At 43.6% G+C, this 25831-nt stretch overlaps 1 protein-coding gene across 2 annotated transcripts in view; it reads right to left on the bottom strand.

Annotated features, from left to right (window-relative positions):
- Window positions 1-25831, bottom strand: part of LOC102299546 (partitioning defective 3 homolog) — a 308415-nt gene that overhangs the window by 166379 nt on the left and 116205 nt on the right. For both annotated transcript variants that reach the window (XM_042219256.1, XM_042219257.1), the window contains exons 5-11: window positions 16719-16828; window positions 15997-16080; window positions 11220-11345; window positions 8599-8829; window positions 7818-8005; window positions 3033-3172; window positions 2416-2544 (exon numbers count right to left, since the gene is read on the bottom strand). In XM_042219256.1, the coding sequence (XP_042075190.1) occupies window positions 2416-2544; window positions 3033-3172; window positions 7818-8005; window positions 8599-8829; window positions 11220-11345; window positions 15997-16080; window positions 16719-16828 (1008 nt within the window). The remainder of the gene's footprint in view (window positions 1-2415; window positions 2545-3032; window positions 3173-7817; window positions 8006-8598; window positions 8830-11219; window positions 11346-15996; window positions 16081-16718; window positions 16829-25831) is intronic.

Genomic DNA, 25831 nt, shown 5'->3' with positions numbered 1-25831 from the left:
GTGTGTGTGTGTCACTCATGCTGCAATTTAAAAAAAATCATTCAAAGAAAGACAGGAATGACAGCCCACAAACACTCGTCTATAGGTGCGCCGTTATGTGTGCCCTACCAGTGGAGTGTGTAGCAGAAATATATGCACGCACCCATCACCCACCTATCCACAGTGTGTGACAGAGAAGGCAATTACCAGCCACAATTTTCTACCATGCTTTATTTGCAATAACTGTCACCGGCAGAGCCTTGGCCTCCTTATCTGATTTTTATGAACATACTTGTAGGGATTATTGAGATTTGTGAAAGCACTGCTGGGAAATGTGAAACTGTGTGTGTGTGTGTGTGTGAGAGAGAGAGAATTTTTAAAAAAAAGGAAAAGTAAGCGAGAGAGTTAATCTGCTATGGAAAGTGATGAAATATTAACCAGCAGTCGCGCACAGCGTGTTGGTCAAGAGATGGAGAAATCAAAAACAAAAAAGAAAAAGGAGATTATTAGACAGGTTTCGCACGATGGATTTTTTTTTCTAATCACATCACGCCTGAGGAGCTGAGAGTGCGTAGCCGTCAACCTCTCATTCCACAACACGAGCCACGGGCAGGCGTGCATTTTTTAAAAAGCCCTCACAGCGTCACTCAGCTGCTGTCAAGGCTGCGTGGATCAGTTTGGCGTCTACCTCCAGTTAGTTTTAAGTATTTAGTTTATTCTGTGTGCGTGTGCGTGTGTGTGTGTGTGTATGTGTGTGTGTGTGTGTGTGTGTTTTTAAAGAGTCCAGTTGAATGACATCAAGGTTACAGGTTTGATGCTAGCAGTGGCTCCTAGGTGATCCAGAGAGGTGAAACGCACTGCAACTTTAAAAAAACACCAGCAACTAGAAAAACAAACAAAACACAACAGAAAGAGAAAAAATGCTGCAAAAGCTCACAAAAAAGGAACCCTGAGAAAACAAGAGGAGAGTGAGGGAACAACAGTGATGAGCTAACAGTAAGCGGCTAACAGCAAACATGTATCTACAGTATTACGTCAATCACGAAAAAAGTTTTTTCAAAAAATGGAGGAAACCACATCTTTTTGTCCCTCACGACATCGATCAATCCTCCAGTTCTTTAAGCATCTTGTCATTGTCACATTATTGAGTTTGACCTCTCAGGGCCACCGTACCTGAGCCATGAGGCAGCATCAAAAGTGCAGCATACTTTATAAACACATGTGAGGCATTTTAAGGCGGTACATGACTTTTTGGGGACTTCCTTAATAGCAAGAGAACTTTAACACATGCTCTTGTGCCAACTTCCTAAAAAAAAAAAGAAAGTATAGCTGGTGCGTGGATGGAGAAATAGCATATTAAAAGAGCAGGCTACTGCTTCAAAGGGCCATTATTCCACAGGTTGAACAGCTCCTATTGCGGGGTTAACAGCCAGGGTGCTGGGCTGAGTGCTGTGGTAAGGAGTGAGGCTGGCATCAGCAGCCCCTGGCCTGCCAAGGTGCTGTGACGACTAAGCCTGCTGTCACAGACACAGAGCGCAGGCTGGACGGGGGCAGTAGCCTCGCCATCTGTTGCGCGACAGCCAAAGTCACCCTGTATGTAGACTGTGTGGCTCACTGGGAGGGTGTGTGTTTGAATATGTCCAAAGCTGTATTTGTGTGCACTTAGACACACTTAGGCACATCATTTCAGAGTGCCTGTGTGTGCATATAATGGGTCTGTGTGTCTGCATGTCTGTATGTGCTAAAATGACCATCTGTGTGAGGAGAGAAAAAAAAAAGCATAAGCCACAATTAAAGGAGGGATCTGTACATGGAAAGTCGAATATTTGTCCTAAACCGGCGACTCAGAGTCAACTCAGAGCTCAGAGGCTCATATTTTAGAGAGAAGAAATCCTTAAGTGGACAGCAGCCATCCACTAGCATTAATAATGAGAACACTGACAGAGTGACACAATAAACAAATGTTAAATTAAAATCAGTGCAGACAACATAATTTTAAAAAATGACAGAAAGATGGAGAAGCTGATGGATTGGAGGAGCAGTTAAGGGAATATTAGTGCAGGCACCATGACAAATCCATACTCTGTACAGGATGTTAGACATTTAGTGACATTTACCAGATTCCTTGAGAGACTTCATTGAATCAAGTAGGATATGCTTTATCAAACTGACAATGGGAGTTTGGCTAATATCCACTGAGAAGTAATAATGGCAACAAGTAAGAGAAATCCTACACTGTCTCAACTAGTTTCTTGTCCTCCCATTCATGCGTCAAATTGTTATTTTTTTATTACAGCTATAAAACTATAATTGCAAATAGGCTGAGAAAATCACAGCTTTTCCTGTGCAAGTCCTCTCCAACTCTCTATAAATATCAACATTTACCAAACAGCTGAAATCTAGAAAACTCTTATGAGGTGCTGGCTGGGCACTGACCACTTCTCGGGGCAGCAGGGAGTCCTCTGGGCGAATCACCAACAGGTTCACGGTTCCACCCATGGGTGTAGCTCGGAGCAGGGCTACCACCTCTTCCTGGCTTTTACCATTTAGGTCCACCCCACTAACCTGCACGTACATATACACATACACGGAGTCACGAAGCGTAAAAGAAACGCAGACTTACAAAAATAAATGTACAACAGATACACAGTCGGAGGCGAAACTAAACTCACTCTTAAGAGGGGGGACTATGGCCTCCACATAACCTTTATGCAGATTACCCTGTGAGCCAGTTGGGACTGGAATTAAATATGGGTTATTTCCCCCTAAAGGGAGCACTCGCTGATTTCCATGTCAGTCTGACTGAAGTATAATCAAAATATTGTTCCATCTAACCACATTTTCTTAGAAATTCAAAACTGCAGCTGAATTGTTGTAGCCAAAGGGAACGCAGCTTATTCGACTCGCTCCAACAAAGGCTCAGTAAGACTGAATTTAGGAACAAAGTCACATCAGGAAACGAGTAATTTGTCTCTGAAATAACACGCAATCTCACAGAACACACTCGCTGAACACTGTGTCATGGTTAGAGGATGTTTGATGTCCTGCCTCACCTCCAGCAGCCGGTCTCCAGCTTTAAGTCGACCGTCTTGGATGGCGGCGCCTTGAGGAAGGATGTTTTTAACGTAAATTGGAGCACTGCCGCCAATCGGGACATCTCTGGATGTGATGCTGAATCCGAGACCCTCTGGACCTAGTTAACAATTGAAGACACTTAGAAAGGTATTGTGACATTTTACAAAGCACAGCTCATCACTTGTTCTTTTCTTTCCTGGTGCAAACATGCCATGCTGTGATGTTGTCATTTGGTAAGCTTGCCAGCAGTGTGCTCATGATCGGCAGTAAACTGAAAAACTGTTTGTCTGTTGTCATTTTCTATTATCCTTAAAACAGACTGCTCAATAAAATTTAAAGGAACCCTTTCTAATCCGAGCAAAGCACCAAGTCAGTTAAACTTGAGGGATATTGATTTGATCAGTTAAGTAGCAGAGGGGGGGCAATGAGACAGCCCCCAAAACAAGAATGGTTTGCAGGTGGAGGCCACTCACATGTTTCCCTCCTCATTAGTTTTGCATTTGGCTAGAGTCAGTGTCACTACTGGCAGCATGACGTGATAGCTGGACCCTGTGGAGGTTGCACAGGTAGTCTAACTTCTCCAGGATGGCACATCAATGTGTGCCATTGCCAGAATTTTTGGTCACGTCAACATTGTCAGGCATATATGTAAGAACACGGGGGCCACACAAACTACTGAGTACCATCTTGAATTGCTACGATCAAATTTCAGTAAAATGGTCAAGACCAGTGGTCTCCAACCTTTTTTGCGCCACGGACCGATTTTTCACAAACCGGCCTTTAAGGTGTTGCGGATAAATACAACAAAATAAAACCAGTACAGGTACCAAAAATGGGATTTATTCATAACACACGGGAAAAGATTCAGGGAAACCAAGTTAACGATAAAAACGATTAAAAAAATAACAACAAAAACCCTGAAAACCATAAATTTCACACCCGAGCCTCAACTGCACCCTGGTACCAAACAACTCATGGACCGGTACCGGTGCGTGGCCCGGGGGTTGGGGGTTTAAATGTCACTAAGGAGCAATTTATTTATGACAGCGACATTTTCAATTTCTGGGTTTCATTTTAAAAGTACAGAAACATACAAAGTGTATTCTGTGTATAAATACTGCTAAGGGCAACTTTTCCCCCATCATTAAAAAAAGTAACTTTTAATCCACTAAGCAGGAATCAAATGATGGCCTTCCACCATGTCCTGAACCTCCACGAGGTAATACAGACATTCCTGCTTCCATGCTGGCATTTTTTCATATTTCCATGATTGGGTGTGTCTTGAACTCTAAACATAGTATCAGTGCTATGAACCAAAATTGAGTGTTTTAAATGAATGTGAACGGACTTTAAAGCCAATCATGGAAGTCGCGGTCAGATTAAAGACCAGTTAAGAATAAGCAGAGACAAATGAATGATTATGGATTGGGAAATGCATTGAAACTCTGTTCAATATCCTCTTAAACTAAAGTGCAGGACACCTAAATAGTTAAAGTGCTTATTTCTGAATCTTCCCACACTGCACCGTGTGCAAGATTTTAAACCCAAAAAACCCTCCAGAGTTTTGGTGCAAAGGCAGGCCACAAAGGCTGTGTAAAAATCATGTCTGGGTCAAAGCAGTCTTGGATGATATATAGGGAGCTTGAGGTTAGCCTAATGGAGAAAGCAGTGATCACTGTGTGTGCACTCAAATTTGTTTCTTAGCTTTGTATATTTAAAGGAAAATCCTCTGTCTCTTCCAAGTGCAGTGAAATTCAACAACCACATGTGATAAAAACACTTCGTGCATTAGCTTTGCAAAGCCATTTGCTTTAAGTTTAAGGGTTGACCTTTAAGGTTGCTCAAACGAATATGAATTGATAGTCTAAGAGGAATCAGGCAAATACAATAACAGGTAAATAAGAAGATCTCTCCGCTCTAACCTTTTCTGCTGACCAGAGCTGTATTTTTCAGATAAAAGCATGACGTAGTTCAAATGTCAGCTACATGTGATAAACCGTGCAAATGCTGCGTGTCAGATTAAACTAGATGAGTCATTAAGAACGTCTTTCAGAGCGGCGGTTAAGATTCCACCATGCATAACCTAGCTGTAGGCATTTCCAAGTTGGAAAGTCGTGTTCTGCGGTTTTAGCCTAGGCTTTTCTGACGCTAACAGCGGTGATTAGCATTCGTGTCAAAGTAGCTGCTCATTTCACAGAGCTGTCAGCACCTCTGATGGTTCATCATGACCTACTTTTCCCTGTATGTCTATTTAGCAGTCTGTCGTCTCCCTGACAGTGATGCCGCTGATGAACAAGGGGCATTAAGATTGAGGAGCGCGGCTGGCAACTTTCTCCTGGCTTCCACGCACAAATAAACTTGCAGAAAGGTGATGAAGAGATCACTTTGAAGCCAGAAAGTTGAGCTGCTGAGGATAACGACGTTCTATGATCTGTCCATCACTGCTGAGCGAGAAGTGAGCAGACAAAAATAGCTGTCATAGTTTATGTTGAATATTAAATGCGCAGTTTGACTGCCAAACTTTTAAATACCAGATCCCACAGTTGCCGTGGGAGGTTCTCCACTTAGTGCAGATGCTAGTCTGTCCTCAAACGACTGAAAATAAGAGGGGTAAACAAATGCAGATGGCATTTAACACAGATGTATCACAGCTTTTGATTATATCCTGCCTTTTTTCAAATCCTCGCCATGGCAGTTGGGATTCCCCTTTCCCTCTGACCCTTTTCACAAACTGCCGCCCAACACGCATCCCAAACCCAACTTCGGCCCATTATAAGATCCCGCTGTTCAAAGTCTACAATCAGCCAATTAGGAGAATACAATCTCTAAATATTCCTGTGCTAATTAACCACTGATGTATTTATTTTAGGTACCAGACCAGGCCGGGGTAAAAGTAATTGTGTCCCTTTCTGGATTAGCTGAAATCCTGGCTCCAATAAGCCAATTAAGCAGCAAACATGAAGAGAGGCTGAGGCACATTAGAATGACTTAATGGGGTGCGTATGTCCTTTTCGACAGCAGTATTTGATTAAGGCACTCTTGTTAATTTGCCATTCAGGATCTGCTCCTGCCACTTGGAACTCTGAGCCACTTAGGCTGAATCACAACAATTACAACGAGCAGACAACAAAACCGCCGAAGCCCTTCTAGAAGTGCATTAGCGTGATGGCAATCAAACGGAACCGTCAAAATGGATTTCAGAGGCGCGTTTCCCTCAACTCAGCCTTTTCCTAATGCTCCGTTAAATTCTCAGTTTAACAACATTTGGACATCTCCATCTGGAGTTCACAAACGGCTTCGAAGTTATGTGCCGGTAAACTCCCACTGAAATCACAGGCTTTGAAACCATTTCTGTTACTTGGGCAATACTGAAATATTTCATAGTGACCATGAAGCCATGCAGCTGGTGGATATAAGCTAAACTGAAGGCGTCAGCCTGGTGCTGGAGTTCTACCAACATCTTTCCGGAAATTAGAGTCGTGTGGGGAAACTTTATCACGTTATAAACACATAAATATAAGTTACACTTCAGCTCCACAGTGTCAAAGAACTCTGCCGGCAGCGCTGGGAAACTTTGCCAAACATGTTAGAGCAGCTTGTCCCCAGCATGTCCCCAGAGTGGGTCACGTTTACCCCGTGCCGCAGCCCTCACTTTTTCCCGCACCCTTCCCTGAAGCTCATCGTTAAGGCCTCGGTGCCAGCTTTCAAGTAAACATCTGCTTCGGCAACCGAAAAAAAAAAAGGAGCAAAAAAGAAATCGACGGAGTCAGGACATCGCCTTAGAACTACTTCACTCTGCTTCCTACTGTTCGCTAATTCACATGAAGATGGCTAACTGGTGGAAATGACACGGCTTGGCAGCGAAGCCACCACAAAGAAATACAACTGCTCCGGTATCAAAGGTCTGTCCAAGTCCACAAATAAACCCAGCTCAGCTGGAAGCAGATGGACTGCCGAAGCTTAACCACAAGACCGCGGTGATGTACTGTAGCATGAACGGATGAAACCACAACCTGTTTTCAAGACGGGGCTGATCTGTGTTTGCTTTCGGCCTTCTCGGTTAAACAAAGCTCAAAGGCAAGAGGAGATTTTTTTTATTTCCAGAAGGATTTCGGTTGCATTAAGAGCTCTTTGACCTTTTGTTTAATCTGGAAATTTTAAATGCTAGAAGTTGACAAGATATCGCCTTTATCGCACTTAGTAACGGGGTTGATAGACATAGAAGCAAACAAAGAGATTATTGGTCAAATTAATGAAACACTTTAACGCTGTCACATGAGCTGCTTTAGGATCAGCATCTTTCGTGTCTAACTGCAAACTTTCAGTGCATTTAAATGTTTAAATGCAGAAGCCTGTCTTGTGAAGAATATACTCTTTGATGCTGGAGTTTTATCAGATATACAGGGCTCTTCCCCGGCTTTCTGCTGATAAAGAGCGGAGGCCGATGTAATCTGCCAGTGGACAGGCTGACAGAAATTTTGGCAGAAGCAATTCTGAACTAAAAAAAAGCCACTTTTTAAAATTTTCCCATGGTTAGAAGCGAGGTCAACCCACTGTTAAGCCTTCCCCAAGAATTTTCCCACTACTTGCTTTGAAACATACGATTATCACATATATCTCACTTAATAATACAAAAATGTCTAAAAAGCAGATCAAACATGGCGGGCTCACGTCACCATATGATGTCAGCACACATAAATTGCAAACATGATTCTGCTGGTTTTCACTCCTACAGCACTAACCTCGTTTTGCTACTCTCTTACCTTTCTTCAGTTGGACGTTGAACCTGCGACCTTTGTTCTTTAGGTCGATGGTTCTGGGGGCGTTTGTGCTTATCCTGCGCTGCAGGGAGGGCGAAGGGGCTGACGGGGTCCTGGAGATCAAAATGTGGGGTGGAGTGGCAAAGCGTCTACTCGAGTCTGGGGTGCTCCCTGCCAGTGAGCCATGGTGGCTACAGAGACAAGGGTTCAGAGTCGTTACATGAAATATAGATTCATCGTCAGGCTCCTGTAATGTAATGTATAACGCACAGTAATGACTTTTCACCATTACCAGTAAATAATAACTGTATTTGTAGCAAGAACCTTTTCACTGGCACAGACGGAGGATTGATCGTTCTGTATAACTGACATTATGACCACAAACACAAACCCACATCTTTGTCTTTCTGGAACTAGGCCAGAGTTTTTACAACAATTAACAGAAACCACAGGCAGATAAAACAGGCTTTTGACAAGATGATCACCGATGCAGACTCAGAGGTCTAAGGTACAAATTACAATTAGGCTGCTCTCTTGTCTTTTTTTTTGCGTAGCTTTTAAACTCTGACGGATTTCCAGTGAAAGTCTCTGACTGCTGCAATTACAACAGCACTCCCTTTCACACACATCAAATCTGTGGCAGCTTTTTAATTTTTCTTTTTTTCTTTGATTTATTGATTTTTCTTTGTTTCATGTATGAGAATAGTGTGAAGGTATCTTGGTATCTTAGAAAAAAAAACTCTTCAGTAACCATTCAATAAAAGAAAAGGGAGGTGAAACCCACTTGTGATTGAGGCCCGGTGGTTGTCCCGATCTGGGCGTCAGCGGCCCAGTCAGACTGGACCTGTCTGCTGGCTGTTGAGACTCCTGGCTGAAACGAACCCTGTTCAGCTGAGGTGGGCTGCTCAGCTCCTTCTGTGCTGACAGCAGCTCATATTGCTTCTTCATGGCTGCAGGAACCACGTGGAAAAGGATAACCTGGGAACGCATCGCCTGCTTGAAAATGTTCTGTGCTCTGAAGGTGAAACAACATAGAGCGAGGGAGAGAGCGGTAAGGTCACACAGACAGAAATGAATTAGCTTTAAACATGATAAGAGATACATGTACAATGATGTAGCACCAAAGCTTGGCAGATACAGAAGGATAAGGAAAGCCATGATGCACTGTATGTTGAAAGGAGATACAGAGAGTTGAGGCCTGCGCGGCTAATCGCAGGACTACTTCCTGCAATGCATTATGGGGCAGAAATTACATTATCTATAATTACAAGCATGAAGACGGGTAAGAGATAAGGACAGTAAGTGGTGCATCAGTCATAAAATATTACTGCGTGTGATATAGGTTAAATCTCTATACTATGCGGTCATTTGTGTGTTTGTGTGAGTCTGTTCATGGTTGGAGATAAATGGTTATGAGTTGACTCAACAATCAGAACAGAGCTGATGAATCATGCACCAGGGAAGCTTTACAGACGATGAGTTCCCAAGTAAGCAGACACACACACAGAATTCATTCCTTAAACACAAAATGGGGCGGGAACACACAAACACACCGAGTCTCGTATGAGTTTGGGGGAGGCCAAATATGCCGAGACAAGAGCTCGCCATCATTCCCAGACACAAGAATTGTTTAGTCTGGTTTGCCAGCAGCACTTAGCATATAGATAGGCTGGCCAGGAGTGAGGCACACTGCAGCATAAGGGGGCCAGAGGCACAGTGGATGTCTGGATTCCAGCAATCCCATGTTCTTTTTCCAGCCCCCTCCCCATTACCAGCAATACCATGCTGATTCTGTCCCAATGACAGCCGCTAAGCCGCTTCCGCCGCAAACAGACAGCACTCCACGCAAGCCGCGTCGCAGAGGCGAACGCACACCGAGCTACTTCTGCGAGATTTGCTCTCTCCTGTTTTCATTCTTATGGTAATTTGCGAGAATCACTCGCATATGCGCACTGCAGGGTGATGACAGGCTGGGGCGAAGTTTGTGTGCGTGCATGCGTGCTTTGTACGCAAATGTTCCCGTGCACATACGCGCTGCCATCACTCCAGCAATCAGCCTCTGCGCGAGCCTGATTGAATAATAAATTACCCCCATCAATGCATCATTACATTCAGTTAGATTAAGCGCTTCAAAATATTTACCCATGCAAAACAATCCACGAAGATTAGACTATCACTTTAAATTGTCACTCTCTGTGGCACACAATCAACGATGGGTGGGGGTGGGGTTAAAGTTTTGCTCCTTCGCCTCATTTTTATGCAACCCCCCCCCCCGAAAAACCATCACAAACATCATAAGCGTGCAGATGCCGGTGAGGAGGGTGTGTTTGGAAGGAGAGGCTACAAAACATCACTCCCTTGTGGATTTGGTGGGTAAGCTTCTTTCACAGCAGAAAAGAAAAAAAAGCTGTGAAAGAAACTGCGATGTTTACTAATGACAATAGCTTCGTTTTAAAGGATTCTGAAACCTTAGTGTGTTTGTATGCAGGGTGATAAACAGATTAGCACAGTGTCTCCAACTGCTTCCATTTAACAAGATGCTGGAGAGCTTTTGCTATCACACCTTTCTTAAGAAACATTCCTACAGTGATACAGTTGTTCAGAGATAATTCATAGCTACTGACTTCACTTTTGAAGGCTAAACTTTTTGTCATTTTTGCAGCATTGTGGTTCGAAGCCCACTGTTTTTAGATGTGCAGGCCCAGTGCGACTGTTGTCTGGGCGTTTGGTAGCAAAAATCTGGGCTATTTCTTTCTGTGGAGAGCTGAACAGACCACTTTATACAGTGCCTCGATTTTTCAGCCTCGAGGAGAAGCAATCCATTTAATACTGGTGCACGCACACACATACACAAGTGCAGAAATGCCTTTGTATGTCAGTATCACCGCATATATGTGTCCATGTCCGTGCTGCGTGAGATGCCACACATTCACGCTTATGTTTACGAGTGTTTAAAGAGACAAAGGTTATGACGCGTTGGCAGAAATGAATGGAGAGAAGAGTGTGGATAGTTTGGGATCAGAAAGCAGCACAGCTGTGAAGGACTGCAGGTCACTGAGACCTATTACAGGAAGGCCAACAAGTCGGTCATATTTCTGTTTTATTGTGCGGCTGTGTGGGTGTCACGTCTCCCCGCAGTTTGGATTCCGCTTATCAACAGCAACACTATTTACTGTCGCTGCGCTTAATGTCCAACACAGTGCTTTCGGTGTGAACTGCATCACTCGGCAGACAGTGCTTCCCTACTATCGGAGGAAAAGGAAAGTAAATTAAAATCAGCATGGCATCCAGTGACAAGAAGAGAGGTTACCAGAAGGAGAAAATGTCAGCTGACAAAAATAGCTGTGTTCAGAATAATACTGCATGCAAAAAAAAATGTTCCAAGCGTCACTATGGAAAGCTTACTGTTCAAAGCGCAGGTTGCGAATGTCTCCCTGATTAATTCTGACGATGCAGTCGTTCTCCTGGAAGAGACGCTCCTGCTCTGCTTTGCCTCCGGGCTCCAAACGCTTCACTAGCAAGCCCTGTGTCCTGCAAAGGTTCATGCAACAGGTAAGTCATAACACAAGACTTAGGCAACTACTGTCACAATGAAATTGCACGTGTACTTTTAAAAGTTAATGAAAAGGTAGAGAAAGAAACGTAATCAGAATGGATGGAGTGGAGACAAGAAGAGAGTTTAGAAGAATGTACAGACAAAGACACATTTAGGGTTTGAGGTATCACTTGAGAAAGCATCATGCTAAAAACAAATGTTATTGCTATGTTTAGAAAAAGAAATGAAAGGTGTAGAACCCAAAGAACATCACCCACACAGTGAAGCTTGGTGGTGGGAGTATTATGCTGTGGAGATGCTTCAGTGTGTCTGGAACTGTGAATCTTGTCACGATGAACAAAGTCATGAAAAGAGAAGGACGTGAAGACCTTGAAAGAAAACCTCAAGCAGTCAGCATCAAAACTGCGTCTGGGTCACCTCTTTAAACGGTAAATGGACTGATTCTTATATAGCGCTTTTCTACTCTCCCGGAGTACTCAAAGCGCTCTATATAACATGCCAATCACACCCATTCTCACAAGCACTGACACAAAACTGAATGCTTTTCTAACAACATTCACACACGTTCACACTCCGATGGATGCATCGGAGAGCAACTTGGGGTTAGTATCTTGCCCAAGGATACTTGGCATGCAAACTGGAGGAGCCGGGGATCGAACCACCAACCCGATCAGTAGGTGACCTGCTCTACCTCTTGAGCTACAGCCACCCCTTTATCTTCCAACATGACAACATCCCAAATAATGCCTCACTCCTGCTGAAGCGCTACCTCCAGAAGACCCAACTGACTGCTGATGACTCGCCTGCATTAAACCCTGACTTGAATCCCATTGAAAATCTGTGGGGTGAACTGAAGACCTATGTACATGCCAGAAGACCATCAAATCTGGCCAATTTTTCCAAAGAAGAATGGGCTAGGATTGCTTGGGAGACATGTGTGAGACTTCCTAAAGACTACAACAAATGACTGCAGGCTGTTATCCATCAAACCGGATGCAAAATTGACCATTTCCATTATCCTAAAACTAGGATGTTTTAGAAAAGCTGTGCGAAAATCTCTTGCTCTGTTTTGAAGCACTTTAGAAAAGAGATTTTCATAGAGGAGGGGCTAACGAGTCTGTCCTCATCTGTATGAAGTGAAGCTTTTTGTAGTGCAGCATTGACATTGGTTGTCATTTTATGGCCTGGAGATTTATAACTTTTGCATCAACAGAGTGCCTAAAATATTCAAGTCTCCAACAGAGCTGGGGAAGTAAATAAGATTACAAAATGAGTTTAGCCCATTGTAATGCACTCAGTCAACAAAAGTTAACTTTGCAGACTAGGCTTGGATAGAGTCCTGAATTTCCCTGCACTCATTTTAAGCCTACGTCTGTCCTTCTGTCCTCCTTTCCTCTTTTTCTTCCTGTGGGCAGGTCTGAAAGAATGACAGGGTGGGTTGAAATAATCCAGACCAACAGCTAAGAGATCATCTTATGGCTTCCAGGGAAGTGCTACAGTCGCCTTCATTGGAGCTTAAGACTAGAGCCGGCTGCGGTGTTTGAGAAAGAAAAAAACCCCAAGAAGTTCCACGGCTGTGCCATCTCAGTAATCCTTAAAAAAAAGCCAACCTTTACCTTCAAATATCCCTCCGCCCTTCTTCCCCCTCTAAATAACTACATCAGTGAGCTCCTTGAGGGCTTTAGTTAGGCCTCGAGGATAACCACATGCAAAGATATCTGATGGATGCTCACACAGCAGAGCTACAAACTCTGGCTACAAGCTGCAAGATGCCTCTGAGATAGCAGGTAAACTGACTTTAAATGTGTGATGTCCTTGCATAAACTGACAAAAAAGTTTGGAGGCTTATTTTGAAGAAATTCTGAAATCTACCGGAGCAAAAACCATCAACAAGCTAAACAAAGATGTACCAGACAGGGGTATAAATTAGACCCTAAGCTACACCTTATTGGTGTCAAGGACATAAGTGTCATGCTTCTCATAATTCTCCCTTCCTGTCTCTTTTCCTGGACGCATAAACAGCAGCACATTCAAAACTGTTGTGACCCTGTTTACTGCAGACGTCAAGGGCAGGCTCGCGCAGCTCTTTAGCATTTCAGCCAAACAGGGCCACTCTCAGAACATTGCTTTAATTGGCTGCATAATGTGGACATTCACGCTCGCGCCGAAGACTCATCTCAGCCACTCAGCGGGGGTAAATGGGTCGGCATTAAGTTGAAATTAAAGATCACAAAAGGCCCTTCCCTCTTTCTTGGTGTCTGAGTTGCCAGGTCAGGTTAAATGTGTTGAGCAGAGAGTAATTGCGGCCGGCGTGGAAGCAGACATGATTGTGCTTTATCTCCATAAGTGTTGGCAGCTTGAAAACAAAGTATTGCGCACGGAGATTACATCACGGACACACGCTAATGACTTCTGATTTGGTAGCAGACTGGAGACGGTACAGTAGATAAAGGAGTTTTTGGTTGATCCCTGATCAGTATTCAAGCCACGGCAGAGCGGACTGGGGATAAAGCGGCATCGTTTAGAGATTTAAAGAAGATGATGATTTCGTGAAAAGCACTATTATTGTGTTGGCTATAATCCCATCCTCTCAAACTGATGGAGGTTCGCTTCTCGTTTTTTTAGAGATACTTGTCAGTTACTTGTAAAGAACTAAAAAAAAATCTAAAAGTCACTCTCAAAGGCTGCAATTCATTAGGTGGCAGATGTAAGCAAAAAGGGATTTGTAGTTTGTGGATTCTCTGCAGCCTCTGGGGGGGAAAAAGAAAGACTCTTTAAGTCTCGCTTCTCCTCGAAAAAAGGAATCAGCATCTTACCGCACCATATGGCTTTACTCCATCTTGTGGCTGGGTAGCAGTGCTGATTTGGAGGAGGCCACCTGCTCTCATCTACTGCCTTTAATCAAATAATAATCCAATCAGGATCCATTTATGCATGGCAATTATGTCCGCAGTTTGTTTACAATTGAAGACGGTCATGGAATGAGAAGTTCATTAAACTAGGAACGCATCTGGAAGGGGGCGTGCGTGCGTGCGTAGATGTACGGGATATTTATGTGTGCACGTTCCTCTCAAGGTAGGTAAGTGACGATGCACCGAGAACTGTTTTTGCTTGTAAAAGGAGTCTGAGAGGGAACACACTTCTCAAGGTCGGTCCGAACTGCTCACAAACTGCATTAGTGTGAGCTCATTTTCAGGTAAGTATCTGTGCATTTCAGTGTGTGTGTGTGTGGCAGGGAAAGATTCTTCCTGCTAGAGTGACAGAGTATCTAAGCTCTCTCCTACAGTTGTCTCCCCCTCCTGCTTGGATCTGACTTGATGTCAGTGCAGTGGAGCAGAATACGGGGGCAGCCCGATGCTGAAGTGCCTGCAGTTCCTTGTTTGCTGTCTGGTTTTGCTGGCAGTCTGACCCCTCTGGCCCTGGTCTAGACACTAATGACAGCCCGCTGAGCCTAATGCCTCCTGTCCCAGTGCACGACGCGCAGAAAGAGCTCGGACAGGCCATTAGCATCATCCCACTGACCAGACAATAAGTTTTATCATGGCTGAAGTTAATTGAAGGCTGTGATAGCTATTAGTGCCGACCTTAGCTGATGGGGAAGAAATTTACTGCCGGCGCAGCGTTAATGTTGTTTCCTCCAAGATGCTGTCTGATTTAGGGGCAATACAGGGGAGCTTAAGGACAGCAGTGCATCTAATGAGAGCTGAACTGCTTAAGTTCCTTTAGAAATCGTTCCCTCCGTTAGGCTCACCTCATCCTGAATCACTATTTTGCAGCTCTGACTCAAGGTGTCAAGATGGAGTTAGTGCGAGGTCAGAGCTAAATATAGTTTCCTGACACTTGCTTATAAACAGCAATGAGATTAGTGTCTGAGCCACCTTCAATGACACCACTCCCCTTTCTCCTCCTCTCCCCCTTCAAATGTCATTCCGTTTGATCTCCTCATTCCGTCTTCCACCTCATCCCTGACTTTCCTTCTCCAGTGCTGAGTAGTCACATTCACCTTGGTGGCGAGCCAGTTCCTTCTGGCATGCAGCAGGGATCTGTGTTATACACAAGCTTTTAGTTTGATTACATCTAACCGCTTCCTCCGTCCCCCCTTTTTTCCTTTCTTTTTTTTGAAACTCAGACGCCTCTCGTTCCCTTGTCATCGACACTCCTATCAGTTATAAAGACAGAAAAAAAAAGGCGAGAGGAAGTAGTCCAAAGCAAGTTTCCAAACGGCACGTGCACAACGATGACCGACAACCCAGTTAGAAAAAGTATTGCAAGACCTGGAGAAAACTGTGCAGTCGAGAGCAAAAACTACTTTCATCCATTCGCCTCACTACTGGGAGCTTCAAAGCTGTGGGATGTGAGCGGTGCTGAGTTTGGGTGTGGTGTTTCAACAGCGAGGCTCACAATAATAAAAAAAGATGACTGCAAGAATCAGAGGCAGTTAAAAAAAAGAAGAAGAAGAAGAAGAGCCTTGAGCAACACATAAAAAGAGATATGTAAGACAGAACAAAGGACAGAGAAAGTAAGAAAAAATGAGTGAAATAATGAGTGAGAGCGAAAAGAAAGCAACACTGGATGGTGAAACTGAGATGCACTGAATTTCAGCTTGTGTCTGTTTTGTTTTTTTACCTGATATCATGTGAACTGAAAGGCACTACGTGGATCCCCAGGGGCCCACCTTCATTGGACACCTCGACGGGCTTGAGCATGCTTCTGTGGGATGGTGATGGATGAAGCCAGAAAGAAGAGGAGAAGGGAGTAGGAGAGAGGTGTATGAATAATAATGATAATTAAAAAATAACAGAAGTGAAAACAACATGTAGAAATGCAGAATGTAAACAGACGGCACAGTCAAACACGACATGAGGTCAGTGGGATGCGCAGGAGTGGGGGCGTGAGGGAGTGGGGTCCTTATTGGTGGGAGGCCTCGCTGAGTTGCCTGTGCTAAGTCATCCGTTACAAAGCGCAACTGGTGGACCTCAGGGTCGATTAAGGATCCAAATGGAGGCTCCAATTAAGTGATTAAGATCAGACTGCTGTTGCATTAAAAGAACTAATTAATTGAAAACATATAAGAGAACGGGGGCGGGGGAGGGAAGGGAGGAAGGCTCATTTGTTCCGATAAGGACGTGAAGACAAATCAACACGACCCAGATACGCGTGACGATGTTTACAGACTGAGGCCTTGGTCTCGATGTTTGGGTTGTTACTGGCACATGGTCGTAAAGTGGGCGGCGAAACAAGAAATTGGTACGCAGCCATTACAATAATCGTGATTAACTGTAATTGTACAATTTCACTCTTAACATGGCGTATGGGTGGGGTTGTGGTGTTAGCGGTACACCACTCACTCTATATGAAACACTGGTGAATGTTCCAGTGAGGAATCGGCCCTTCCTACTGGCTCCGTCCGCTCGATTCTCCTCTCGTGTCTCCGTTGCTCCTCTTCCTCATCCTCCTCCTAATAGAAAGAGAGACAAAGAAAAAAAAGTCAGGATGAATTGGATGAGTGCTTCAACAGCAAAAAAGAAAAGCCCCTCAAATTCTGTCATTATTGCTTTCGCTGTGCTTGCATCTCGCCCTCTCTTGCTTATATCTCTCTTCTCCAGCTTTTAATTTAATTACCTGAAGAAAAAAAAATGTATCAGCCTGTTTTAAATCAAAGACTCTTGAGCACAGGAGGGACCGTGCCCCTGATGCTGCTGCAGAAACCATCCCTCTCTAGCCAAAAAAATGTTCAGTGGTGTCGTGATTAAATGCAGCGACTCCATCGGTTTGCCTGACCGATGAGGTGGGCCCGTGAGGTGATGGGATCAAGGTTTAGAGCTAAAGAAACAGGGATGCTCCTGTCTGAGCTCCATCTGCGTCTTTCACTCTCCTCGTTTCATTTGCTCATCTTCCTTCAGTGCTGTTAGGCAGCGGAGCAGGAGAGGCAGTGCCTTTAACGGGAAAGCAGACATCCGAGGACTTAACTAAGCTCTGGGAAAGAGGCAGCAGCTTCATGCTCTCCTTAATGGAGGATAAAATCTTCATTTGGCTCTCTTTATGTGGATGGTACAAATTCAGCGGGCCACTTACACACAGTGATTACATCCCGCATGTAGAACAGGAGGGAGATATATCTAATAACACAGTGTTGATTTTCATGTAATTGTCAACCCAAGATTAGTTGGAGGGCTCGTCATCAAGTGTTGAGCACAGTGAAGTCTTTTGTTTGGTTGTTTTAAATAACGGGACTTTCTTTTTCAGTCCTGTTATTAACGGCTGGTCCTCGTGCATGTGCGCGTGCATGAGCTTGTCAGCATCAAGACAGCGCATCGGCTCCTTGGGAGGATCTGCCGAAATGCTTTGTTAGCCACTGCTATTTCCCCACCCTCACCCTTCACCTTCCTCTTTCTCTCTTTTTTACTAAAATGTCAAGCACATCCAAATAGGTCTTGCGCATTCTTGGTTTCTTTATGGAAATTGATTCAACCCTTTTCAGGGGCAGGGATATCTTTGGTGGCACTCACTCTGCTATACAGAGGCCCCGTCGCCTATTTATTTGTTAGACTCTGGGGGAGGGTTAAGGTGGGATAGGGGCATGAAAATTTCATCAGCAGCCCACCTTTAAAGACCTTGTCGCACCCTACCTGTCTATTTCCCCCTTTTCTATGAAAATGAATCAGTCACCCCCCACCACCACCACCCTCCACGCCTTTAATTACACGTCAGCCGAGGTGCTGGGTGTCTCACGGGGCCTTTTATTCATAAAGCTTTTTTATGAACTCAAGCCCACCCCCCACCCGTCCTTCCCCAGGTGGACGGCTAGATTTTTTTTTTCTCTTTGACGTATACTCTGCACAAAGGACCTGACCACCTGTGGTAAACTATAAATAAAGATGGGAGGCCATGGGGTAGAGCGGGCGGCTGAAATTGGACAAGAATAAATACAGGTTTAGATCTCTGCTACAAGGCAAGACTGATGGAGAGGCAAAGAAACGTGTGGCCTTTCAGAAAAAGACAGTTTTCACACTCGGTGAGCAGATGACTGTGAAAGGTGACAGTGCTCAACAAGTTTGCGTTGTTAACCGAAGTCGCAAGTGTATCATCGCTAACACGTAATTAATTTGCATTTAAAAAAGCTGTTAGCAACAATCCCCTGCCTGTTCGTTTGATCTTATAAGTTGTAAACCCTTATGGTGAGACTACGTAAGACTATGTAAAGGAAAGACTAGAGAGATCTTTTGAATTAGGGAGTGAACAAAGAAAGAGAAAGACGACACTGCATCTGTGATCGTTCCCTTCAGGGGAGAAAGGCAAACGGCTTCTTCACTTCCACCTGGCCAAAAATCGCAGTGCAATCAAGTGCGGTGTGCGAATGTGACAAGTCAAAATTACCATAAAATGGCACAGGTAGATATGAGAGCAGTGCCAGAGCAAGGTGATATGTCTATTCAGCTGTGAAGCTGTGAAATTGACACTAAAAAAGGAACTCGTGATAAAAAAAAATGTACAAGAATCACAAGATTGAGCAAAGCCCTAAGTGAGGGATGTTGGAGCGAAAAAGGTAAGACAAAGAAAGAGGTTAACCCTTTATCACCCAAGTATCATACAGGCTGCTTGGACTTCTTACAGTAATATGAAGCACACATGGTTAATCTGTGTTGAAACAGCAGTAACTTTTCCTCTACTGTGATAATACAGAATATCTCCGTAAAGCTCGTCTTCTCTTCTTTCCAAAACTATTTGAATTTTGTCCATCCATCCTCTTCTGCTTATCCCTCTCAGGGTCACAGGGGGCTGGAGTCTATCCCAGCTACCATAGGGCAAGAGGCAGGGTACACTCAGCCTGACACAGGGCTAACACAGAGAGAAAGACAACCACATCCACACCTATGGGCCTGTCAGAATCACCAACTAACCTAACCCCACCAACTGCATGTCTTTGGACTGTGGACATCCTAACTCCACAAAGAAAGGCCTTGACAAGACGGTGGATGTGAACCAAAGACCTTCTTGCGGTGCTAACCAGTGTGCCACCATGCTGTGGGCGTGTCACATTGGTTAGTAGTCAAAGAGGACATGTTTGTGGTATAATCTGGTCGTAATGAGTTTCCTATACACATGTATAGTAAATCCCCACACAGCTCTGACCATCCTGCACACTAGATGTTGCATTCATCAGCACCAAATAACCACAAACCACAGCAACAGCCGGCACTAGTGTTTTTAAGTGATAAAAAATGTTTCCCGTGCATTTGAAGATACCACATGTTTCAAAGGTAAGTCAGTTTTTTTAGCCAACAACAGCAAAGCCTCTTTATTATCTTCCCAGACAAAATCTAAGTTTTAGAAAGACTGATTTCTGAGACTGAACATCACAAATAATGGCTTGTTAAAAGTGACATTTATGCAGTCAAGTGCTCAAGTATAGCTCCACACTTTCCAACGGAGCGTGTGGTTAAGCTGGCATCACAGGGGCCAGTTTCCTAGTGACCGGAGGCAGATGCAGAAGCCATTTCTCTTTATATTCGCTGCCAGCTCGTTCATTGTCTGTCCTTGTGTCAGCTGTAAAGATGAGCACTGAGTGACAGCAGAGGAGAGACACAACCTAAATATACATCCGCAGCTTCCTGACCCCACCATTCTCCATCTCTATTCTTTTTCTCTCTCCTTTTTCCCTTTCTCTGAGAAACATCCATTTCTTCCCCCCCCCCGAGTGCTTTTAGCACCCTGTTGATCCCTTGGTAACCAGTAGAGTGGGGATGCAACAAGGCTTTTCAACTCCCTAGCTTGCCCTCTCTCCTTTTTTTTCTCCCTCCTCCCCCCATTTCTCTCCCTTCCTCACATGTAATAGGGATGGCTAAGAGCCCTGATGTGTGGCCAAAAAAGTCTGCCAGCCTCTGACAATAAAGGGAGCAAAAACTAAGGTTACAGGCTTGGCCATCGGACAGCTGCAGCATTAGATTATTGAAAATCGTATAAGAGGAGGAGAAAGAAGAAGACAGCGAGGTGGAAGGGACACGCATGCAAAGTGCAAAGCCTTGTTACCATCAAATAGACGTGCTGCTTGGACAGTGGTTGGAGGTCCGAAGGGAAAGCAGACTGGGAAGGATGGAGGTAGCAGCTGTTTGATCAGGAGGGGGAAGTCTACCCACACGCAAACACACAAACATGCACACTCACACACATTACTTCTTGAGGGTTAGGGCAAAAGGCGGCATGTTGAGGAGCTGTCATCCTCCATCAACTGGTGTGCTAAAGCAGACCTACTCTAAGTGTGTGTGTGTGTCATGCTGTTAGCCATGGGGAAGTACAAGATGTAGCTGTTACAGAAAAGGGTGGGGGGGCTCCCTCCTGAGTCCATCTCTGGCATCGAGGGTTTAACAAGGACAGGTTCAAAGGTCACAGAAAATGGTGTGTTTCTGGCCACCGCCCCTCCTTTAGGGGGCTGAGCTTCACATCTGTGTGACAGCTTCATGTGTGGAACAAGCCCCCCCCTTCCCAGACATTGTCACACATCCCCCCTTACAATGGGCCGTCTGTGCTCAGGAGAACAATGGTGCCAGGGAACAGGATATAAAAGCAGTTTCCAAATGAAGAATGTGTTGTGTTCAGTGTATTAAGAGAAAAGGAAACAAGCAATTTAGCTGGAGTGTTTAGAAAAAAGAAAAATAAAGGCCTGTTGAAATATTTACAAAGGCTGATCCTCCCTCCTGATTTTGACCAGCTAAAAATATGAAACGGTAATTGCGCAAGGTGACATATGCCCCTTATGGAAACATTAAACTAGCCAAAGGTAACATACCATGGCAACATGTGAAAAGACCTGGCTCTCAGCGAGTCGATGTATGGTGGGGGCAGCAAGGGCGGAGGCTTTTCCTTTTCCTCGCAAAAAGGTTAAGGAGCCATAATTGTACCCTCATTACCTCCAGTTAATGCAGTTCAGCTAAACACTGTACAGCACACAAGACCAAATAGGACTTCACAGTACCGCTGCATCGCACAATGGCACTGACATAGAAAGACAGGCTGCTGTTAATAACTCCTAATAGTGCTATTAAAGGTTCTATGACCTTGAGAAGCAATTACCAATACTTTTCCGTAATAACTCGAAGAATCTTGCTGTTTTCAACCAGCACTTAAAAAGAAACTTTATGGTGCTGGATACAGTGATTGCTCACCTCAATCTGAACATGAGATGATCGCAACGGTTGTACGTTTATAAACAGAGTAATAGCGTGTAGCAGCTACTAGCATGTAGGACGACCTGGTCGCTGCTGTGTGAGGATTTACTGTCCACATAAATAAAAAAAACATTTAAAAAAATCCTTTATTAGCAAAAAATGTTCTGCTCTCTTAATCCTTTGGACATAATGATCCAGCCCTAGTCCTCCCTCCATCCTTAACCATTTATTCCTCATCGGTCCATCAGGCGCCGTCACCATTAAAACAACCAATTCATCACACTGACTGAGGTTGCAAGACACTTATTTATATTTATGTTGAGGATACAGGAGCATTATAAAAGGCTGGGTGAGGAGTTAAACTGGTTAGGGGGATGATGAAAGGGTCATAATGACCCCCCCTCCCAATCATCTTACCCACAAGGTCCGCAAATAGCACTTAATGTCTGTCAGCAGAGAGGAAAGATTTCTGCATATTTTCTTAAATTCTTTCTATGATTGTGACCTTAAGAAAGATGATGGAAGCTAATAGTGATTTAAGTGTTCAGAAATAAAGTATAAAAAGAATTTAAACCCAGACCACTGTGTTGATTCTTTTTTATTTCTCTGACTGTTTCCTGTGTTTAGAAAACTATTAGCTTCCCTGCAGGACTGGAAAGTTCAGATCTGGAAGAAAATCAAAGCAGTGTGATCCTCATGTCTGCCATCTCTCGCTTTTTTATGTGACTGTTAGAGAAGAAATATAGAGGAAGGTTATGATTCTTCAGTCCTGTGTTTGTGTGCCAAGGGTAGAAGCCAAGGCGGCGCCCGTCCTCTGATGAGGACATGTGTTTTCTTTCATATTTCACGCCCTGCACCCATGAGCACAGCCTTGTTCAAAGCAGAGGACTCGCATTCCAGATTAGATGTACTATTCCTTTTGATAATGAAGACGGAGAGTTGTGTTGTTGTTGTGCTAGGAAAATACAGTGGGGAGTGGGCTAGGGAATCTGCCCCACACTGTCATTATTCATGCAACGAAAAACACAGGAGGAAATAAAATCACAGTTTCTCAGTTTATGAATAAATGTTTTTTAGTATCTTCAAAACCAATAAGACCTCATTATCAGTGTATTTTAGTACTTTACTGTATAGATTAGTAAAAAAAAAATTTTTTTAGATGTCAAGACAAAAATAAAATCTAATTGTTTAGTGTTTTTTTCACCTTACCTTAAAAAAGAGCACAAAATATTGCATAATATGTAAGACATGCTTTTTTATGCTTTCAAAATATTTTTCCTTAAAGGTACAAAGTATAAAACTCACCACTAGGTGTCAGTAATTTGCAGATTGTTTTCTTACCCCTCCAAATTCAAGTGCATAATCGTAGCTATGATGGCCACTGTACGACAGACTCTGGCCATTGTTCATTCGCAATTTATCTGCCAGTCCTCTGTTATTTACTCTGGGGGGATACTATAAAACTTTGTGAAAGGAGTTCAACACAAGATGGTCAAAGAAGCTCACTGCTGACTAATGAGGAGAGCCTAAACTTTTCTGTCAGTAAGTGCTGCTGTTTTTGCCCGTTAGCCTCTGTTAGCTGGCATTAGCTTCCGTTAGCTGGCATTAGCTTCCGTTAGCTGGCATTAGCTTCCGTTAGCTAGCATTAGTGAAACTCCCATTGAAGTGGCTCTAACATTGTTGAACTCGGACACTTAACGAATATACTTTCATATGACTGTAATTAAACTGCTTATCACAGTGAAAGTTTGATTATTACACCACAAACCTAAAATTAGCTGGCATAATGTTAGCTCACAACCAGCTATTGTTGTCAACCCTGCTCTTGTCAGCAGTGTGGAAAAAGGAGGGTCGCATGTCTAATGCGGTGACAATGAGTAATTTCAACAATATCAAGAATAAATTAGCATGTTTATGCACATGTCTGTGTGTTAGAGCCCTGACTTCAGTTTAGGAGAAGAAGCTGAGGATGAGGAGGAAGAGGTTTAGGTGGAAATGAGGTGAGAGGAGAGAGAGAAAACAGAGAGAGAGATCAGAGAGAAATGATGAAAACATACATGTGCAAATGGTCAAATATAGTCTGAAAGACTTTTTTCACTGAAAGTGATAATGCATACTATATATGTGGACAGTCTCTAGTCATTGGCGATGGCCATCAATGTTCAAAACGATGGTGGCTTCCACAAACCTGCTCCTATCCATTTTTAATTGATTTACGAGTTTATGAGTATCTATCAATTTGTCAGAGGACATAATTACACTCTAATCAACCTACATTTATGAGTACAACATTATTTTGTACTTACTGTACCTTTAAACAAGGGTTATAACAAGCGCTGAAAATTAGAATATGAATTTAAATTTTCCTCATTATATATTTTCTTAGCAATTAAATGGGCAGTACGTTTTATCCCCAGCTGGCCAAGTTTAATATAACTTCCGAAAAGCCTACACTTCTTTTTAATTAACAAAATCTGTCTCTTTTGGTTTTGCTTTAGAAAGACATGGCTTCTAGCTCATAAAAGGGCTCTGATGTCAATTTACTTGAAGCAAATGAAAGGGACAGACAGTTTCCTAATGCTGTTTAGCAAATTAGATCAGAGATGTGAGTGTGCATTTGTCCATATCAGAATGGAGCGGCGAGATGCGGAGGGGAAGAGGTGAGGCAGTGCAGTTTGTAGGCTGACATTTGAAAAACAAAGGCCTGTCTATCTTTTTACTCTTCTTATTCTCCCTCTTTGTCTCTTCACTTACGCCTTCTTCTGTCACTGGGAACCCTGCTGGGTGGAATACATTATTTTGCCAGGCCCTGTTTGATATTAGGCCTGAGCTGATCTATCAATGACACAGACTGCCTTTGCCTACTGTATCGTTAAATTGCACTTTAATTAAATTAGGCCTGCTAATTATGAGGACCTAAATCAATCACCAGGTCAATAACCAAGGCCCAAAGTGGACGGAGAGGCCCAAGACTTTTTCCAAGCCTCATCAATAACAGCTGCAACGGGAGTAGATCTGTCCTGTGCCGGAGAGCCGGAGGTTCAAACCGGGTAGGAATTACTGCAAATTAAGTTATCGTCATCGGTTATTGTCCAGAGTGCTTCTTACTCTTAAGCTCGGCAAAAAAAAAAAAGTTTTTGTATACAGAATGAGGATTTCAAAGAGTTGGAATGCACAACATTTTACACCAAACTTCAAAGATGTGGTTAAAGCATATCTGGGATTTCCGATGCATTAAAAACAACGGTTCAAAAAGTATATGATGACTTGCTAGACACCTGGCTTAGGTGAAAGGAGGTGATTCTGAACAGATAATCCTCGGGGCTGAGTGCGCAGCCCTGCTGAGCGGACGGTCCCAGCTGGATCCCGGGCCTTTATACATGCATTAAAAGGGGAACTGTGGTGCTTTTCACAGATTAATCATCGTTTTGAGCTTATTAAGTGGGAGGACAGTCTGCTTTCCGCTGCTCAGAACATTTAATCCATCTCTCAAACTGTGAAGGTCAGTGAGTGAATGTTGCCCTCATTGAAATAATATCAGCTGCTTGAATTTCAATGGGAGCACCCATAGTTTGGACTGTAATTTTTTTGTTTTGTTTTTAAATTACACTTAGTTGGTGTTCCTGCAATTAAGTCAGAACTACAGTTAGTTATTGAGTTGCACAGTAGCTGCCAATAAATTACACTTGCTGCTCCGCTAAACTGCCATCACAACCAATTAATCCAGCAGTTACGGTGGCACCAATGTTTTATCACTGAAGAAATAATATACATCTATATATCTCTATATCGAGAGATAGAGAGTGAGAGACTCATATCCATTGTCCACACTATTTATATAACCTAGAGTGACCTCAAATCTTAAATATACCAAATATGAAGTAGGAAATAAGGATGAAAGCTGTTGAACAATGAATAATTTAGTAGACAGCAAAGCTTTGGTACACACAGCAGCGAATTATTACAGGGGATGAACGGTCCATTCTACAGATCAGCCATTGTTTGCTGCCGTATTTGAGCAGGTGGAGTGGGGCCTCATCTGTAGCGTCATGGGAACAGCGCAGGGTGATGCGGAGGCAGTGGTGGAGGGGGGAGCTTTCCATTTAGTTTTAATTGGAAGCTGAAATTCTTGGATAAGAGGGAGACAGAAAGCCATTTGGTTTAGTCCTTGCTCTCAGCCAGGGCTAAATGAAGAGGGGCCGTGTGGAGATGAGGGGCCTGTGGAGGGCCAGTAATGAAGAGAGGTCCCAAAAGACTTCAGCACAGCCACAGTAATCTGGTGGGGGTGGGGGGTG

This window comes from Haplochromis burtoni, unplaced genomic scaffold (assembly GCF_018398535.1).
Source record: "Haplochromis burtoni strain Fernald_Lab_line unplaced genomic scaffold, NCSU_Asbu1 Contig_30, whole genome shotgun sequence".
NCBI lineage: Eukaryota > Metazoa > Chordata > Actinopteri > Cichliformes > Cichlidae > Haplochromis > Haplochromis burtoni.
This window is presented reverse-complemented; position numbering and strand designations above follow the sequence as displayed.